The following is a 14529-nucleotide window of genomic DNA, read 5'->3' on the forward strand; positions in this document are numbered from 1 at the left end:
TCAATATTTGGAAATGGAAGAGTGAAACTGACCTTCTGGAAGGTTTATTATGTGCCCTGCATTTTATAGCGTCTCGTTTTTTGTCCTCATTAAAATCCAGTGAGATTAAGTATTCCCAGCCTAGGTTTACGACTCTGCTTCAGAGAAACAGTGCCAGGCAGTAGAGCTGTAATGTGAAGCCAAGACCTTCTGAGCTTCTCAGTGCCCTTGGGAAATTACGAAAATGTGCCAAGTGAAGGATCAGTCACCTCCTGCTGGGTTCTGAAGACATTCAGTTGCAAGTGTTTGCCATGCAGTATGGCTGACTTTGCTTGTGTTATTCAATGCTGTAATTTCCAGATAACTTACTCAAACATTCTGAGTAACTTCTTTTTAGGTTTTCTTACAGGTGTTGTCTGTGTCCTGTACTGTTGGGCACCTTATGTTGTTAATATGCGAAAAAATACCTCTTAGTAACAGGAAACTCGTGTATCCATATACTAGAGTTGAGACAGCGTCATGGACACTTGCGGTTTTCTTTAAAAGGAAACATGAAATTGCAGTGTTTCAACATTCATTGTAATTCTACAGTGCAGCGAACGTCTATTTAAAATGTGTAAGTGATGGAGAGGCTGGAGAGACGACTCAGTGATTAAGAGTACTGGCTGCCCTTGCAGAGGACCTGAGTTCAGTTCCCAGAACCCACATCTGGTGGCTCACAACTGCCTATAACTCCATCTCCAGGAGATCTGATGCCCTCTTCTGGCCTCTGTGGGTACTGCATGCACATGGTGTATATCCATGCATGGAGGCAAACACATAAAATACAAAAAAATTACTAAGTCTTTAAAAATGTATAAATGAAAATTAAAAATCAATTAAGAATTAAAATAACCAATGTTGAATATATACATTGTTAGTGTTATTTGATATTTCTGAAATTACTCATGTAAAATGATATATAATCCATAAAATAAACCAAGATGTTAAAAATGAAAAAAAATGATTACTAATCTTCCCCAAAAAGGTACTGAATTAATAAGTCTTTAAGCCTGTTACCACTTAAAAGGACTATAATTAAACAGTAGTGCAGTGTATGATTGAGTAAAATGCACTGTATATGTGATTATTTTACAATGTCAGTATTTTTCAGAATTTACACCGTAGGTACCCTGACCCCCAGTGTTGCTTGGCACTTGAACTCATTTGCAAAACTGAGCCATCACTGGAGTGACTTTAAATTGTGCATTAAGTGCACCACTCGTGACGAATCTGTCTTATTACTATAAAATACGGAGTGACCTCATGAAGTAAGTATTCAAGCGTCTATGTGTGAAGCTCCCCTCTTTGCGTTCAGCAAGGATAATGAAATGTTTCAGAAAAGCCACCCTCTTCACTGCTGCATAATGGACAGTCTCTTTTAGCCTATTTACCCATAAAAAGCCAAAGCAAATATTAGAACATTTGCAAAGTACATTTAGTCCTCTTCTATGCACTCCCAGAAAGAAAACACCCTTTGAAATGAGCCTGTGATTCCGTATACTCCGTCTCCACCTGCTGCCCAGTCTCTGGCCCATCGATGGTGGAGGAGCGTGATTATTCAGAGGCAACAAGGACATCCTTGTGCCCAGCCTGCCTGCCTTCAGCAGCAGTACAGAGCCGGAATTCATGTGGCCATTGGCTCCACTTCCCGTAAAAGGAGGGGTCGAGTAACCAAAGAGCCAGCGAGACCTTCCTCCCTTCCTGGGCTTTGAGGGCCAGGCCTCTGCAGATTCCTCCCTTCCTCCTTGAAAGCCTGGCTCCTGAAGGACAGTGACAGAGAGAAGGGGACATCAGTCCCCCTGCTGACCTGTCATCCCCTCTGAGATACTGTCGGAAAGTGCTGGCAGATGCTTTTGAACTGAGTCAGGCTTTGTGGGGACCGCTTCAGTGAGTAGCGGGGTTTGCAGGATCCGTGGGCACCTTCTCCTGATACTGTGGGGGTCTTACGTTGCTTCTTTGTTGCTGTGATAAAGACCATCCTCAAGGCAACTTGGGGAGAAAAGGTTATTCGGCTGACACATCTGGATCATAGTTCGTTATTGAGGGAAGCTGAGGCAGGAACCTGGAGGCAGGAGCTGACACAGAGGCCGTGGGGGAGCGCTGCTCACTGGCTGGCTCCCTGTGGTTTGCTCAGCCTGCTTTAATATAGAACCCAGGACCACCAGCCCAGGGGTGACTCCGCCCATAGTGGGCTGGACCCTCCTACGTCAATCGCTAATCAGTAAAATGCCCCACAAACCAGCCCACGGGCTAATCTAGTAGAGGCAATTTCTCAGTTGAAGTTCCATCTTCCCAAATGACCATTCTTGTGTCAAGTTAGCAAAACAATAATAATTAAAAAATAAAATCGAAATTTAAAAACCCTAAACAGCACAGATTATACCTGAGGGAAGCAGCTGAGTACAGTGAGCTCCACACAGAGATTGGTTTTATCATTTCTCTCTCTCTCTCTCTCTCTCTCTCTCTCTCTCTCTCTCTCTCTCTCTCTCTGTGTGTGTGTGTGTGTGTGTGTGTGTGTGTGTGTGTGTCTCTGTTTGTTTTTCCAGACAGGGTTTCTCTGTGTATCCCTGGCTGTCTTGGATCTCACTCTGTAGACCAGGCTGGCCTCAAACTCAGAGATGCACCAACCTCTACCTCCTGAGTACTGGGACTAAAGGCGTGCGCTGCCACAGCCGGCTAAAATTTACTTACTTTTAAAATGTTGTATATGAATGTTTATTTGCACGTGTGTATGTGCACATGTGACCAGTGCCCACAGAGGCTAGGAGAGAGAGTCAGATCCCCTGGAATGAGAGTTGCTTAAAGACAGTTGTGAGCAGCTTGGTAGGTGCTGGGAATCAAACCCAGGTCCTCTGCAAGAGCAGCCAGTGCTCTTAACTGCTGAGGCATCTCTGCAGCCCCCAAAGTGTTTTTACTAAGCTTTATTTTAGAATGGTCTGTGGTCTACAGAAAAGTGGCACAGATAGCACAATATGGCCGCCTTCCTCTGCTAACTAATGTCTCATTTTCCCACAGCACATTTGTTGGAGGGAACCAGCATGGGTGTATTATTACCAACCAACCTATATGCCTTATTTACGGTTAATTGACTGTCCCTGATCCCTCTTTTTACTGTTCCAGGATATCATCTAGAATAAAAACCGTGCTCCAGCCAGTGTCCATGTCTCCTTGGTCCTCCCCAGATCAGTTTTAAGTACTGAAATAGCAAGTGCATTTGGAACTTAATTATAAATCGGATGATTGAGACCATTACCCTACCTTAGGGACTGTGAATTCTGGTCCATTTTATCTCTGTGGGAAAATCTACTTTATCTCCCAAATCAAAGTATTTTGTTTTTTAAATCGTTACTTATATTTTACAGGATTAGGGATCAAACCCAGGGCACACTACCACTGAGTTAAAGTACGACCCCAATTTAAAGCGTTTTAGTCAGTGACAATTTGGAGAAATACCCTTTCATTATTTTTTTAAAGACTTATTTATTTTTATCTTATGTGTATGAGTGTTTGCCTGCATGTGTGTATGAGACCGTATGTGTGCAGTACTGGTGGAGGCCAGTAGAGGGCAGGGGATCCTGTGAACTGGAGTTACAGGTTGTTTTGACCTGACATGTAGGTTCTGGGAACCAAACCCGGTCCTCTGCAAGAGTAGCAAGTGCTCTTAACTGCTGAGCTATTTATCCAGACCCAAATATTCTTTCCCTTTTGTGGGGGATTTTAGAGACACAGGATTTCTCTGTGTAACAGCTCTGGATGTCTTGGAACTCACTCTGTAGACTAGACTGGCCTCCAACTCACAGAGATCTGCCTGCTGGGATTAAAGGTGTACACCAACAACAACTGGTCAAAATGTTCTTTTTTTTTTTCATTAACTTATTTTTTAATTTTATGTGCATTGGTGTTTTGTCATGGGTGTTGGGTTCCCTGGAACTGTAGTTACGGACAGTTGTGAGCTGCCATGTGGATTCTGGGAATTGAACCCTCGTCCTCTCGAAGAGCAGTCAGTGCTCTTAACCACTGAGCCGTCTCTCCAGCCCCCAAATAAAGTTATGTTGGAATAACTTTAGCAAAAACTAGGAGATCTTTCCCATGACTTGCTTTCTTCCAAACAGTTACTGTTATATGGACAGTCACATCAGGAAAATGTATTATGGCTGTGGGCATAACCAGGGTAGATAAAAGTCACTTTTTGTTTTTTTCAAATGAATAGATTAGTTTCCGTTTGGAAGGCTGATAACCAGATTCACAGAATGGTCTAAATACAACATCCTATTTATGTTTACTTCTGTTAACCCGTGACTCTTGTGTATGTGCTTACAACTGTTGTTATAGAGGAGGAGATTAAGGTATCAAATAATAGAATCCGAGGGAAAAGCCGTGTTTGCTCAGTCGAAGGGTTTTAAAGGGAATGGTGGGGAACCCTGCTCCCAAGCCCACGTCACTCTAAAAGGAAGTTAGACCCAGCTTGCCTAGCTGAAGAAGTAGGTTACTGAGGTTTCACAATATATATGTATATTAATGAATATATTAAATGTTTTCCTTTAAAGTAATAAAATTAAGTTACTACTCATTGGTACCGGGAGCCTAATTGGGAGCATAGCTGAAATGATTGCTTATTGGTAGAAACCATTAATTCTTGTTGTCATGAAGGTTATTTGTTTGGGATCTTGGCTTACTTACTTCACTTGAACAATTTAGGATTGAATTATATTGATTTATGCTATAGGAACTTTTGAAGACCTAAGCAGTACAGTTGTTATGGTAGATGGCAATGGTGGATAATGGTGGTGGTTTCCTGAAGAACTCTAATGCAGGGGACATCTGAGCCTTGCAATGGAAGGCACTCGGGGCGACGAGCTGTCTTGAGCCATAGAATTATTATTATGATACGAGAAATGTCTGCCATGCTCCCCAGAATACGCTAGCTTAAGAAAGAAAAGACTGGGCATGTGTAAAGAAACTTGGCGGTGCGTACTGCTTATGGTTGATTATTTATGTAACAGCAGTGTCTCAGGAGCTGGCCTCGCCAGCAAGCCGTCTGATGGCCTATGTCGCTCTTTCCCTGAAGGTCATCAGCTCCATGAGTTCCCTCTCTGAGTACTGCCTGCCTTCCATCCTGCGGACGCTGTTTGATTGGTACAAGAGACAAAACGGCATCGAGGATGAATCACACGAATACAGACCGAGAACGAGCAATAAGTCCAAAAGGTACTTTCTTTTGGGGTCAGGATTCTGCGTTGCATTCCTGCCTCCCTCAGGCCCTCTCTTTCCAATGCGCATCAAAATGAGGGTTATGGGGGACCCAGGCCTCTCTGACTTCACAGGAGGAGCCCCAGCAAAGGCATGGGAAGTACCCTGTCACTGACAGCTGTCACCGTTGGAAATGCACAGGGCCTTATTTATATATGTGCTGGGACAGACTGACATAGGCCCCAGGTCACCATCTTGCTCTCTTCCTTTCTCTCCAGTCCCCACTCCCTGAGTCTATACTCAAGATCAGGCCACTGAAGGCTCAGAAACCCCCTCAGACATTTTAGCCTGTTAGCCAGGAAACCCGGAATGCTTCGTGAACCATGGTAGAAGGGTCCCGGCTGCGTCAGTCCTGAGGCTGGCCGTCTCTCTGTACCTCAGTGTGAGGGTATAGATGGGGAGGTTAAGTTCATGTCTGTGACTTCTCCTGACATCTGAGAGACGTGTCTGGTACTCTATGATCCCTCTTCCCTGTGTGTTTGAGAAGTGGAATTCACCGTAGGCATTCAGCAGCTGACAACATTCTCATGGGCTCAAGTTAATGTGTGCCTCCCAAATATTCGGCAAACATTGCATTCCCTAAGTTTGAAGTTAATATACTATACCTAGGCACCTAAGGAAAGAAAAGAATTATGGATTTGAAAAATGATTGCTAGAACTTTTTAAAAAATAATAATCAGATGCTGGGCCAGAGGGATAGCTGAGCATCTGAAGTTATGTACTGCTCCTGCAGAGGACCTGGGCTGGTTCCCAGACCCACATCAGGCATCCCACAGCCACCTCTGTCTGTGGGAATCAGATTCTCCTTCATCATCTGAGCTCACCTACACACATACACATAATTAAAACAAAAAGGAATCTTTCAAAAAAAGAGAAATCTTTAAAAAAAAAAAAAGAGGCTGTGTTAAAAGTGGATCTATTTCTCCATGTGAGTTCATTGTACATTTCAAAAAAATGCCTTTAAACATAGTAACTTGAAATTCACTACTAAAAATCAGAAAATCAGATACCTACTGCTTTCTTTTTTTGTTTGTTTTTTGTTTGTTTGTTTGTTTGTTTGTTTGTTTTTCGAGACAGGGTTTCTCTGTGTAGCTTTGTGCCTTTCCTGGAACTCACTCTATAGACCAGGCTGGCCTTGAACTCACAAGACATCCACCTGCCTCTGCTTCCCTAGTGCTAGGATTAAAGACATGTACCACTACCCAGCTGTCTTTGTTTTTCTTGATAAACCTGATAATTTTGTTTAAATTTTTTTTTAAGATCTGTAATGTTACCAAATACAGCAGCTTAGTTTTATAAAAATGCTTGAGTTTCTGCAAGATTCAATCATATTTATCACTTTGTTTGAAGAAGCAATGGGGCTGGGCAGTGGTGGTGCACGCCTTTAATTCCAGCACTCGGGAGGCAGAGCCAGGTGGATGTCTTGTGAGTTCGAGGCCAGCCTGGGCTACAGAGTGAGTTCCAGAAAAGGCTCCAAAGCTACACAGAGAAACCCTGTCTCAAAAAAAAAAAAAAAAAAGCAATGGGTAATTTTTTCATGCTGAGTAAGGAATTTTAAAAAAGAAAATAAACAAAACCAGAGCCTCACTCTCTAGCTGGGCTAGCCTGGTACACTCTCTAGCTGGGCTAGCCTGGTACACTCAGCAGACCTCCTTTTCCAAGCTCCCAAGTCCTGGGCTTACAGGCATGATGAGCTGCAGAAACGTCCAGTGGCACTGTCTATATCCTGTAACAGTCGCTGCCGTAAAGTGTGTGTTCGGAGTTCTCAGTAAAGTCTCAGCTCTGCCAGCTCCCACCACTATCTGACTCCACAGTGTTTTCAGATTCCAAAAACAAAGCCTGTCCCCATTATCAGCCTCCCTTTAATTTTTCCTTTTGTTTATTTTCTGATTTTTATTTTATGTATATAAGTATTTACCTGCATGTGTGCATGTGGGACCACATGCATGCAGTGCCCATAGAGGCCAGAAGAGGGCGTCAGATCCCCTGGAACTGGAGTTACAGATGGTTATGAGCTGCCATGTGGATGCTGTGAACCCTGGTCCTTTGCAAGAGCAGCCAGTGTTCTTACCTGATGAGCCATCTCTCCAGCCCCTTAGCAATCTTTCTTCAAGAATTACTTTTTTTCAGACAAGGTTTCTCTGTGTAACAGCCCTGGCTGTCCTGGAACTTACTTTGTAGACCAGGCTGGCCTTGAACTTACAGAGATATGCCTGTCTCTGCCTCCCGAGTGCTGGGATTAGAGGCATGCACCACCACCATCTGGCCCAAGAATAACTTTTTAATATGTTAAAATTTGGTGGCAGAATTTCTGTCGTGTGTCTGAAAATGGTTTGCACTGAGTGTATGAAGTCACTTCTGTCAGACATTTGGCTTGTGAATGGGAGACTCCCTGGGATGGGGGTGGGGGGTGACTCTCCACAGGGACCCTGCAGCCATTTGTAAGAACTGAACTAAGTGAGTTTGGTCTTTTTTCCTCTGCCCTGTCAGAATTAAGTTACCAAGACTAGATTCTGTGTGAGCTGGTTTCCTGATGAACTGAAAGTGAGGAGTTTGTTGTTGCTGTTTGTTGTTTTTGTTTGTTTTTCAAACACCACTGGTTCTTTGCAGGAAACCAGGGTCAATTTTAAGGTCAAATGCCCACAGAATTAGAACAGTTAAGTTTACCTTAGTAGCGTTTTAGCTAGGCTTCAACATTCAAAATACAAAAAAATCTGTGCCTGGGAACAGGCTAAGAGGGTGAGAGTCTCGAGTGCCTGACGTAGAGGCCAAGACTAAAAGGGGAACTTCGGGAGAGGCCTGGGCAACTGAAAATAGCTGAGTGGGAGGAACTGACCCTGGGTCATGGCTTCTAAGATCAGTGTAATAGCAACACTTTCACTGCCAAAAGTGTGTATCGGATGCCTCTGGCTCCTACCAGTTGAACCTCAGCTGGGTCTCAAAATTGAATTAATTATTAGAAAAGTATTTACCTTTTATCTGAAAGCACAATTTGCCTTCTTAAATAAAAATCAAAGGTTTAAAAAGGTTTTAAAAGGTTTGGGGTTTTTTGTTTGGTTTTCTTTTTCCTTTTGAAACAATTCTAAGTTTTATTTGTTATTATTATTATCATCATTATCATTATTATTACTGGGGGAGGGGGAGTAAAGGGGAGTGAGGAGGTGGGGGGTATGAGTGCATGTGTACATACCCTTGTGTGGAGGCCAGAGGACAGCTTTGGGGAGTCAGCGCCACTGTGGGTTCTCAGAATCAAGCTTGGGTGTCAAGCTTTCCCTTCAGGCAGGTGGTGTGGAGCCACCATACTCTCCGGCCACCTTTAAAGGGCTCTTACCACCCATCTGAGGAGAAAGTGCTCTCTGCTGCTGCCAACTGTCTTGAGAGCTTTCTTGCTCCTGCTTTCAAACTTCCTGTCTCCTTCTTGTGTGCGCATACTTCAGTCTCCACAGGGGAATCCTCTCGGTGAATACAGCTTTGTACCATGTCCATTCCCCGGCTACAGTACCACTTTCTAGCATCCAGCTCAAGTGGGTCTCAAAGGACTTTCAGATGGACTTGTCTGCAGGCTTCCTTCTGGCCGGCTGCTCATAAACGATCTGAAATGATTTCCCCTGGAAAATGAAACCACAGCTTTCCTTCATGGCTTCCCTTCTTAACCTCATCAACCTACTCAAATGTGACTTCCCACAGGCACTTTCAGAAGTTTATGTATGTGTGTGGATACATTGTGTATATATATATGTGTGTGTGTGTGTGTGTGTGTGTGTGTGTGTGTACATGTATACATATATATCTTAAATCCCACCTTCTCTTCTTACTCTCTCTTGCCTAAAAACAAAAACATTCCATGCTTAAAATTCCTTTGGCTTATTTTGAAAATACCTTCCAAAGGAATGCATATCCTATCATCCTCAACAAGTACGGACACTTTATGTGCTTAGGAGATTACACTAAATACTGTATGTGCCTGATCACGCCAAACCTTCATGTAAGTAACGTTGACCATCCCTAATTGGAAAAATCCAAAACTGAAATGCTCAAAAAAAAAAAAGTTTGATGCTGACAGGAAGTCAGAAGTAAAATGGTTCCACAGCTGATCTTACGCCACAGACACGAACAACACAGGAGTGTGCTCAGTTCTAATTGCCATCAGGCTACATAGAAGGGACTCATGATGTAGTGGGTTTCATGTTTAGATCTGGGTCTTCTCCCCAAGATTTCACAGGTACAAATACTCCAAAGTCGGAGAACATCTGACTCTCTGGTCCCCGGCATTTTGGGGCGGGGACACTCCGCCAGTATTATTTGCATTTCCATTTCATAGGTGGAGACACGGCTAGCAAGTAGAAGAGTCATACATAGCTTTAAGTCAGGACCTCCCACCCACCGTCCCCACAGCAGCCGCCACTGGAGGCCAAGGGTGTCATTCGGTTTCAGAGTGCCCAGCAAGCAGGAAACTGGGACGGGGATGACGCACGTCTGCCCCTGACGTTCCTTTTTGGGCTCCCTAACTTTTGAATGAGTACAAACGGCTTCACCTCTCTCTTCTGCTCCTTCTTCCGGCTTCATTTTGGTCTTTCTTCCAGCTTCGATTCCTTCCTCCCGGCATCAAATCCCAAGTGATGAAGGCCGGCATCAAATCCCAAGTGATGAAGGGACAGGAAGAAGGAACAGAAAAGCAATGCTGAATTACCTCTGTTCCTTTGGTCTCACTCCCATTGATGATGACACTAGCTTCTTATGACTTAGGATCCTTTCCATTAATTACATCGCTACATTATGTCCCAAGATCCTTTGAATACACACCTCCACCGTGGAAGCGCCGTCTCATGTGTGGATCAGATTGTATGAACAATAGCATTCCTGGGCTATAAGGGAATGATAGAAAAGTCCACAGAATGAGACTAGAGACCCACAGATCGCTAGCTACTTCAGCTTATGTGGTTGGGATCTTTGAAGTCAGATATTCCAGCAGTATGTGCCCATTGAACCATAGTAAAAACGGAAGCAGCCTTCTTAGGCAGGTAGTGTGTGATCTCATCATAACAGAAAGAGTCGTGGTCCAGTGGGGCTGAGAGCAGTCTTCTGATGAAGTATTTCACCCTAAATGTGACTTCAGTGCCATTTACTGTGATGTTTTAAACTTTGTAGTGATGAACAGCAGCGAGACTATTTAATGGAGAGACGGGACCTCGCCATTGACTTTATTTTTTCGTTAGTGTTAATAGAAGTTTTGAAACAGGTGAGCAATTCATTTATTATCACTCTTTTGTTAACACTTTGTAAAACTAATTAAGCTTTAAAGGTCTGAGTTTATGGTTCATGAATTCCAAATACTAGGCAATGTGAATCATGTTCATTGACTGCAATGGATCATATATATGTAACTGGTAGAATCACCGTTGTTGACAGGCCATTTAATAATCCCTTCCAAATTCAACGTCATCTTCTTTTTTTCAGATTCCCCTTCATCCTGTGATAGACAGCTTAATACACGACATTATCAACCTGGCCTTCAAGCACTTTAAATACAAAGAAGGGTAAGGTGACTTCTCTCCTTAGGGTACTGACCAAGTTGAGTGCTTGAAACTAAGTGAGCTGTGTGCCTTTTTCTGGGCACCAGATCCCTAACTTGTCTATTTCTGTTTCACTTAGGTACCTGGGTCCCAACACTGGCAATATGCACATTGTGGCGGATCTGTATGCAGAGGTCATTGGAGTACTGGCCCAAGCCAAGTAAGGGAACATCGGAGCCCTGGAGTGCCCTAACTGAACAAGCGTTTGCATGGGAACTGGCGTTGATTTTGGTATACGTGCCCATCCTGAAACCAACCAGAGCAATGTTTCCCAGCCTGTGGGTCGCGACCCTTCAGTGGTCAAATGACTCTTTCACAGGGGTCACATATCAGATATTTACATTGTGATTCATAACAGTAGCAAAATTTTAGTTATGAAGTAGCAAGAAAAATAATTTTATGGTTGGGGGGGGGTCGGCACAACATGAGGAACTGTATTAAGGGTCGCAGCATTAGGAGGGTTGAGAGCCACTGAACTCCTTCAAAGCAAGTCCAAACGAGCTGTTTCTTCTTGGCATTTGGGCCAATTCCCACTACATCCCTGCGTCTCAGGCCACGGCTTCCAAGAAAAGAATGGACCTGACCAAACTACTTTTTTCTGTGCTCAAATATTCCAAAGATGTTTATTGGCTCTTCCCGTTTTAGTTTTGTATCTTCCAGGACCAGATAGTTACAATCTATCATCTCTAAGTGGGAAAATTCCACTCTCCAATGTCCCTCTTACTACAGACCTTACTTAATTCAACTGAGCTAAAAATGCCCCAGACATTGTCATGGAAACAAGTCGGGGGGAAATTCTGGTTGCTAAATTTATCTGGCCCCAGGATGCTACTTAGCAGGCTAGAACAGAGCCCCGTTAGACTGTGAGCAGTGATAAGCTTATTCCAGAAGTGACGTCACACCCTACTCACCAGCCTTCATTTGTACAACCCAGAGGCAAGTCAGCCAAGAGCCTGAATGTCTAGATTAGGTAACATGAGCTAAGGATACGGTATGAATTCAGGCCAAGGGAACAGCTTACAGCAAGTGATGCCTCAGTCCTGGTGAAACACAGTCCTCAGAGAGACTTTTAGCTTCAAGACATGGAATTCTTTCTTTTTTTCCCAAGATAAGATTTCTCTGTGTAACAGCCCTCGCTGTCCTGGAACTTGTACTGTAGACCAGGCTGGCCTCAAACTCACAGAGATCCACCTGCCTCTGCCTCCCCAGTGCCGGGATTAAAGGTGTGTGCCACCACCCAGCAAGATGGAATTCTTTATACTCATACATTAGTGCATCCCTCAACCCTCACGGAAGAAACTTCTTTCTGCAGTAGATGACAATTAATACAGAGACCCACAGTTGATCGGAGTACAGTAAGAGACTGTGGGGTGCTCAGTTCCAAATGAGACATCTATATCACACTCCTTGTCTCTAAGGTGCAGGAAGCATCAGGGAAGAAAGGAACAAGGATTGTTAAGAGCCAGAGGTTATGGTTGCCTGCAGTGAAACAGTGTTTGCTAGACAAGGCTGTTTCTCGTCTGAACTCACAGCCGCTATGGCTCCATGCATAAGACCTGTGTAAGACCACGCAAGCCAAAATCCCAGGAAGGGGGGGGGGGGGGACGGACACGACGGACGGACTCATGCCCTCCCTCCCCTGCCTGAGGAGCTATTGGCAATTGATGGCTGCAGGGATGTGGGACTGGAGAGTCTGCCCATGCCCTCACACACAGGCAGGGCAAAGTGAACTCAATGGGTTTTTAAAAAGAGCACATAAAGTTGGGAAGGAAAAGTCGGGGGAGGGCGGAATAGGGGGTAGGAGAGAGTTGGAGGGGGTGGGGCTGGGTTTCATCAAAACACGTTATATACGTGTATGAATGCTCAAATAGTAAAAAAGTTTAAATTAAAAATTATCTTTTAAGCCATATCAACTCACCTAAAGAGGAAAATGCTTAGCATTCTCTTAATACAGCTGTCTTTGGTGTGAGTACTTCGGTACCTTGTTCCCATGGATACCAAAATCTGCGATGCTCAAGCCTCACGTGAACAGCACACACAGACTTTACATATAAGCTCCGTTCTTCCTCCATACAGTTAAGTCATATCTGGGTAACCTAGAACCCCAGTACCATGGGGTTCTAGGTTACCCAGTACCATGGTGTTGCTTGAGTTTTCCTGCCTGGCCCACAGTCAGGACAAATCTCTCTCACCTGCCAGTCCCACAGCCACTCAGATCCGACCAAGCAAACACAGAGACTTATATTGGTTACAAACTGTATGGCCGTGGCAGGCTTCTTGCTAACTGTTCTTACAGCTTAAATTAATCTATTTCTATAAATCTATACCTTGCCACATTGCTCGTGGCTTACCAGGATCTTCACATGCAGCTTGTCATGGTGGCAGCTGGCAGTGTCTCCTTGACTCAGCCTTCCACTTCCCAGCTTTATTCTCCTCCTTGTCCCGCCTACACTTCCTGCCTAGCCAATGGCCAATCAGTGTTTTATTTATTGACTAATTAGCAACACATTTGCCATACAGAACATCCCACAGCACTCACCCAAATGACTGGTTGGTTTTGCAACACAGGAAAACATCAATGTTAGAAAGTGAAGGGGGAGCCGGTTGGTGGTGGCGCACGCCTTTAATCCCAGCACTCAGGAGGCAGAGGCAAGTGGATCTCTGTGAGTTTGAGGCCAGCCGGGGCTACAGAGTGAGTTCCAGGAAAGGCGCAAAGCTACACAGAGAAACCCTGTCTCGAAAAACCAAAAGAAAAATGAAAGTGAAGAGGAACTTCTGGAGGGCAGGCCACCGGCACAGGGGGACGTGTGCCAAGGCCAAAGGCAGATAGTGACGGAATCAACCAGACAAAGTACACACGAGAATTAAGGGAGGGACTAAAGAGCTAGAGGACCTGACTTCAGTTCCCAGCATCCTCGTGGTCGGCTCACAGCCACTTCTAACTACAGTTCCGGGGGATACACTGCTTCCTTCTGGCCTCCCCGGCACTGTGTGCCCTTGGGCCTGAGTCTGGAGCGTACTTAAAAAAAAAATCTATTAGGATAATTGTGGTTCGTGAGTCACTCAGGAAAGGAGAAATAATGCATCTTAGAAAGATTTCCATTTAATTGCATAGTGAATTTACTGGCATTAAACTGAATAGAGCTGTAATTCTCTGATAATTAATCCCTGTGTACCTATAAATGATTTTTTGGGGGGGGGGCAGTTTCAAGATAAAGTTTCTCTCTGCAACAGTACTGGCTGTCCTAGAACTCACTCTGTAGACCAGGCTGGCCTCAAACTCACTGAGCTCCACCTGACTCTACCTCCCAAGTGCTGGGATTAAAGACATGTGCAGCCCCCACCCAGTCTAGAAATGATTTTTAAAAGAAGGCATTAATATATGTATTTGCTGATTCACCACACTCTGATAATCTCAGTATTTTTCCTTGTGATTATTCTAGCATCATTCTCTCATACTATAATCTAGAGAGTTTAGTATGCTAAAATAATATGGAAATAAAATTTTATGCTTCTTAGTTTTTATGAATAATGCATCACACTGGATATTGTCAAACGACCACCCTTGTTATGCGGACTCGGAACAAGGTGAGAAGTGGTGTCAGGCCTCATGTGATGGCTCAAGCCCATCGCCCCAAAGCTCAGGTGACTAGAGCAGTCGGGTCTCTGCAAGGTGGGGGCTAGC

The 14529-nt window shown here is 44.2% G+C and overlaps 1 protein-coding gene across 1 annotated transcript in view; it reads left to right on the forward strand.

Annotated features, from left to right (window-relative positions):
• Fry (FRY microtubule binding protein) overlaps positions 1-14529 on the forward strand; it is a 249244-nt gene that overhangs the window by 82735 nt on the left and 151980 nt on the right. Inside the window, exons 4-7 of the mRNA XM_059248951.1 lie at positions 5090-5229; positions 10420-10510; positions 10729-10808; positions 10924-11004. Coding sequence (XP_059104934.1) covers positions 5090-5229; positions 10420-10510; positions 10729-10808; positions 10924-11004 — 392 coding nt within the window. The remainder of the gene's footprint in view (positions 1-5089; positions 5230-10419; positions 10511-10728; positions 10809-10923; positions 11005-14529) is intronic.

The sequence above is a fragment of the Peromyscus eremicus genome, chromosome 23 (assembly GCF_949786415.1).
Source record: "Peromyscus eremicus chromosome 23, PerEre_H2_v1, whole genome shotgun sequence".
Classification (NCBI taxonomy): domain Eukaryota; kingdom Metazoa; phylum Chordata; class Mammalia; order Rodentia; family Cricetidae; genus Peromyscus; species Peromyscus eremicus.